Raw genomic sequence first — 6235 nt, forward strand, 5'->3', positions numbered from 1 at the left:
CCATAGCTTTGACTAGACGGACCTTTGTTGGCAAAGTAATGTATCTGCTTTTTAATATGCTAAGTTGGTCATAGCTTTTCTTCCAAGGAGTAAGTGTCTTTAATTTCATGGCTGCAGTCACCATCTGCAGTGATTTTGGAGCCCCCCCAAAATATTCTCTCATTGTTTCCACTGTTTCCCCATCTATTTGCCATGAAGTGATGGGACCAGATGCCATGATCTTAGGTTTCTGAATGTTGAATTTTAAGCCAAGTTTTTCACTCTCCTCTTTCACTTTTATCAAGAGGCTCTTTACTTCTCTGCTTTCTGCCATAAGAGTGGTGTCATCTGCATATCTGAGGGTTTTGATATTTCCCGGCATTCTTGATTTACTCTAAAACCAAGTACTATTTTTTCAATATCCTATTTATATAGTTTATCTATAATTTGACATTTTTAATTCATTTGAGGATGGTGAAAAATGAATGAGTTACTATTAACTGTAATATAAACTTCTGAAATATACACTTCTTTGAACAAGTTAGTATGGCTCATACTAATACCAAAAATTCTGGTATACCAGAAACCTGGATACCAATGGGAAAACTATACAGGTTATACCTACCCATGAATTAAATCAAACTAAATGTCTCCAATGTCTTCTATAGGAAAGAAGAGTTAGGAACTAACATCCCTATAAATGCCTACAATATGCCAGGTTCAGGTAATTTCATGCTCTGAAAAGGAATACCTGTAATAACAGATGAGTATGAGCTCAAAAAGATTAAGGCATTTCACCAGTGTCCCACAAATAGGCACAAATCAAAATAAGGCTAAAATTTAAGATCTTTTCTTGAAAAACAGACCCTAACAATAAGGAGAAGGAAAAAAAATTTTGAACACATAAATTCCATTTTTAATATAACTGTGAAATTATAATTTTAACCTGAAATACAACTTACAAAGACAGAAAGCTGATGGTGGAATAGTAAATGACCTAGCATAATGAAAGAAGGTTAATATAAATCCTTATAGAAAGAAATAATAAGAAACAACTCTGTTTACACCGCAGTACCTCAGAAAGGCTTAGAAATTCGAAGTGCTGGGAGAGGCAAGATGACAGAACCATACTGCCTCACCCTCCCCACCTCTCCACACGCCCCCTCCCCCTAACACACACACTAACGGAATGAGAGGTATTCCGCAAAACTGAATCAGAGTGTGGCTCCAGTCTCAGGGATGACACATACAGAAAAAGGGAGAAATTACATGTTGGTATGAAAACAGGCAGATTTACTGAAAACTTATAAATCAGTGAGATTTGTAGCTTTCTTCTCATATCCAGCATTAGAACCCTGACATCAAAACTCATTACTTCTGCCAGTCCTCTTCTCTCTCCACTATTCCGTTTATACAGATGAACAGAAAGATGAAGGAAGAAACTGAAAGCCCTCTTACCAACCACCTAGAGGAAAACAGACAAACAAAAGATAAAAAATAAGGGAGTTCAGTAGTCAGTAAGCTATGAGAGGGCTTCCCAGGTGGCTCAACAATAAAAAATCTGCCTGCGAATCCTAGAGACACAGGTTCAATCCCTGGATCGGGAAGAACCCCTGTAGGAGCAAATGGCAAATCATTCCAGTATTCTTGCCTGGAAAATCCCATGGACAGAGAAGCCTGGGGGACTATACAGAGTCAGACAGGACTTGGTGACTGGACACTCACGCATGCTCATGCATGCCCAGTGAGCTTTCAATCATTCTCTTGATTATAAAGGAACTGCTAAGGATCATACAGATCTGAAGAAAGCTCTGAGCAAAAAGAAAGAGACCAAAACAAACAGAAAAAAAGTTAGAGGAAGCAGATACAATGCAAGGCATGGAAGAACATGCCAAAGAAACTATAATTAACATCCTTGAAGAGATAACAGAAGATGCTGTACCTGTGAAAAAGAAAAAAAAAAATGCTATAATACAGACAGAGAAGAGTTCATAAAACATTTTTTAAAAAAGACATCTGAAATTTTAAAACTTGGTTAAAGGATTGAAATCTCCCAAATAGAACAGAAGACAGCTGTTTGGAGATCAAAGTTCTCAACATCAATACTGGAAGCAATAAGGTAACACTTCCAAACTTTTAACGGAAAATAATTTCCGATACAGAAATCTCTCAACAGCCCAACAGTCAAGTGTGAGGGTAGAAATAAACCTTCCCAAGCAAGCCAAAATGAAGGAACAAACCAAAAGGAAGGCATGGGATCCAGGAAAAAAGGACTCAACAAAAGCGAAACAAACTCCCAGAATGTCCCAAGATGACAGCTTTGAGGCAGGCTTAGACAGAGAACAAACCAGAATAAAGCGGGAAGAACGACAGCTATAGAAGGGATGACTACAGGAATAAATGGAACTACTAAGTTTATCTGACAGATTTGACCATGTGGAAAATTGTACTGAGAAGCATTTTATAGAGCTGCTAGAGGGCAGAGAAAGACAAAACTTAGCAAATGAAAAAACAAAGTATGGAAAACAAAAGGTTACACAATAAAATAAAATCACAGTAAACTACTATCTCACCAGTGACAAATATTTGGTCAGAATGATGAATACTCTTAACCTGAATTTAATCTAAAATTGCAGAATAACAGGTTTAGAAAGATGAAGAAAAAGCCCAGTTTGAAAAATCTTTGAACATCTATCCCTTTAAAATCACTGATATTTACATATATCAAATTATTCAATTCTAAAGAAAGCCTCTATTTTCATTAAATTCTTTAACTACACTTTCAAGGCGAAAAATTAGTGAAATGTCCTGGTTTTGTTCCTTTGCAAGGTCGTTCTAAGGAAGTAAGTTAATAAAGGCAAAGCAAAAATGCTAACAAAAATCAGAAAATCGATACAAGTTTTATTGGTTAGTGGATTCAGTTAAGGGAGCTTACTATCTAGTAACATGTCTGCTCTATTTTTTGCTGTAAGTTAAATGGCGGACACCAGCAAATATTCATTTTTATCTTCTACACTTATCAGTATTACAGGAAAATGGGCTGTGAACTCTTTAGTGGATTACCTCTTTATACAGCAAAACTTGCTTATTCATAATTTTTAGAATCTAAGATGTTTTCCACTTTTTCTTCTTATAAGAAAGAAATTTAACTTTTACTTGATGACTAAGGCTATCATGCAAGTCAGCTCCAGCACTATGACAAAATGGCATCAGAGTTTTTAGGTGTGTGAGGCATCAGTCCTTATACTTAATGGGCTGAGACTGGTAAATTCTTATAATCCCCCTGTCCATCACTTTTAACTTTCAGATATGCTGTCAACAGATCTGTCCTCAATCTGGACTGACCCATCTTTTCTAAGGGGTTTAAAAAAAAATCATGCTTCTGACTCAAGTAACATTTACTAGATGCCCTACTTTTCACACACACACTTTCATTTAATCCAAATAACTTCTGCTGGAATGGTAGCCAATGTAAAAATGCAGCAGTTCTGACTGAAAACTGATTTTTAAAAAATTCTACTAATAAATACAGGAGCTTAATTGTTTAATGGAGTTTGGGGGCTCGATCAGATTTTCATCATGAAATTTACCATCAAGACACTAAAAGCAATCCTCCTCAATGACTTTTAGTTTTCTCTCTATAAAAACAGCATTTCCATCCAAGAAAGAGAAGAAAATTTTACCATGGTGTTACTATCTAGTCACTATTCAAAAAACCTATAAATCATGAAAAAACATCTTAATGTAAAAGCTATCATTGCTTATATTCAGGCTTAATAACGTAAGCTATAGCCTGCAAACAGAGGATTCTAAATGCAATTTAAGATTAGAAAACTTCTTCTTTAACAGCCATTTCACTTTAAAAGTGATTTATGTGCTCCAGTTTTTGAGTTAGAATTATTAAAGATGCTTATTCATTTTCAGCCATTCCAATACGTTGACAATGTTATATTCATGTTCACTTCCTCAAAGAACTTAGAAGTGCAATTACACTGTTTACACATCACAAGTAAGACTAATATTGAGCTGTAAATGCGGACTTCCAGGCACTTTCAACTTTCAAATGTATTCAAACAAAATTGCTTTAAAACAAAAATCACTTAAAATCTCAGACTAAAAGTAGTACAAATCCCATCCTCAAAACCACTTTTCTAGAAACAAAACTCTTCAAAGCTGTGAGATCTTTTATCTTGTGCCAGAGTACCTGATGGCTATGCTTAGATATCAAAAATTTGCTACAGGCAGACCATCGAAGTAACACTGTTGTTACATACTCAGGTGCAGCATTTTTTTTTAAAACTACGAAAAAATACAGAGAATTTTTCATGATCTAAGGTACCATTAGATTAGTAATGCTGGGGATGACCCAGAGAGATGTTATGGGGAGGGAGGTGGGAGGGGGGTTCATGTTTGGGAACACATGTACACCCGTGGTGGATTCATGTCAATGTATGGCAAAACCAATACAGTATTGTAAAGTAAAATAAAGTAAAAACAAAAATTAAAAAAAAAAAAGATTAGCAATGCTAAAAGTGCTTGACATTTCATTTTTTTCGTAAAACATACTTTGACAACACCGTGTATCAATGTACATTTATAATAAAGATCATTACGTGCTTTCAGCTTTTGATCACATAAAAATCTAATTTTCAACCAGTCTCCACGTGTACCACTCTCAAAACATTGCGCACGAAATGGCTAAACAGGACTATCTATTTTACAAAAATACTTTCTGAAAATTATATATGCTTAGCCTACATTTTAAAAGAAGACCGTGTAGTCCTGTCTGCAAAGAGTGCTTAAGAATGTGCCTTTCGCACAAGAGTGTAAACCAATTATCCTCCATTTAAAAATAAATTTTAAAAAATAAAGAGTAAAGAATCTGCCATTCTCTGATGCTAAAACATTCTGCAGCCAAGTATTTGGTCTGGGCAAAAAAAAAGTCAATGTTCCTGATTTTATCATTAGCTGCAAGAAAGAAAAAAAAAAAGAATATGGCTGAAAATTCTTTTTGAAGGGTGGTATTTCAAACAGGACCACTCAAAACACTTAAGGGAGAGAAGTGTGGAGGGAGGGTACCTTATGAAACAGCACACTCCAGGCCCTGCACACTACCTCATTTCCCTAATAGGGATGAAAAGCTCAGGCCTCTGGTAGCTTCCAGCTGACGCCAATACTCTCCACACCCCTTTTCTTGATAGGATTTTCTGGCGTTGGGAGCCAGTGTCACAAATATAAATTCGTGATCATGTCTAAACGGTCTAATAGTCAAGCACATCTTTTACAAGACCAAACCTTTCCCGATCCTGTTTCCTCAAATCTCCCTCCATAGCCAAACACACCGAGGCGGGTCCTCTAGATCGAGTTCTACAAACCCTGCCGCGCATTAACTAGGAGGCAAAAACGATACAGAAAATGAGTTTCGGCCATTCCCCACTCTGCGACCGAAATTACAGGCTCCATTTCCTGTCCCCACGGGGACCGCAAAACAGCCTGCAGTGAACGGGAAGCCTCCCGCCCGCTCCCGGCTGGCGCACGCGGCCCCCGCACGCCCCCAGCCCGCGCCCCGCGGGCGCGAGCTCGTGCCTGGGACCCCGGGCGCCCTCCCCTCCCCGCTGCCGGCTTTGGCACCCACCTCGCGGCAGCGGCTTCATCTCCCCGTTCTCCTCGCGGGAGGTCCCGCCAGCGTCGCCCGCCCCGCCGAGACCGTGCCTCCGTCTTTCCTTCTCTCGCTTCTCCTTGGGTCTGCGCGGCTTGGCGCCGGCCGAGGCGGCGGCGGCGGGCAGCAGGAGATGGTGAGGCTGAGCGTGTAGCAGCGTAGGAGGCACCAGCAGTTTGCGCGGCACCGGCTGAGAGGAGGAAGCAGAGACAGAGGAGGGGACGGCCGTGCCCGCAGAGAAGGAGAAATTGCTCCGAGCAGACGACGGGGAGGGGGCAGCGGACAGAGCGGCAAAGCTCCAAGACCCAGGGCTGCCATAGCTCTGAGGCGAAGGTGCGGCGGGAGACTGCAGCTGCCTGCTGTTACCGCTGCTGGCTCCTTCTCCGTTCAGTCTACGCGGCGCCTTCTTCTCCTCAGTCCGGATCTTCTTGGCGGACAGAGGACCCGGTGGGTCCCGGGATGGGGCTTGCACTTTGCCGAACGATTCTTTCTCCGAGACGGCGGCGGGGGCGCCTTGCATTAAGCTCGGCGGTTCCGCCATTTTGCGCTCCTGTTGTATTTACTCTCCTCGGCTCCCGGGCGCGGGGCAGGGGCGGG

The 6235-nt window shown here is 40.5% G+C and overlaps 1 protein-coding gene across 1 annotated transcript in view; it reads right to left on the reverse strand.

The window, feature by feature from the left end:
* The window catches only part of RSBN1L (round spermatid basic protein 1 like), a 69248-nt gene extending 63058 nt beyond the window's left edge, over positions 1 to 6190 (reverse strand). Inside the window, exon 1 of the mRNA XM_027968566.3 lies at positions 5615 to 6190. Within this exon, the coding sequence (XP_027824367.1) occupies positions 5615 to 6179 (565 nt within the window). The 5' untranslated portion in view covers positions 6180 to 6190. The remainder of the gene's footprint in view (positions 1 to 5614) is intronic.
* Positions 6191 to 6235: the final 45 nt, after the last annotated feature.

The sequence above is a fragment of the Ovis aries genome, chromosome 4 (genome assembly GCF_016772045.2).
Source record: "Ovis aries strain OAR_USU_Benz2616 breed Rambouillet chromosome 4, ARS-UI_Ramb_v3.0, whole genome shotgun sequence".
Lineage (NCBI taxonomy): Eukaryota > Metazoa > Chordata > Mammalia > Artiodactyla > Bovidae > Ovis > Ovis aries.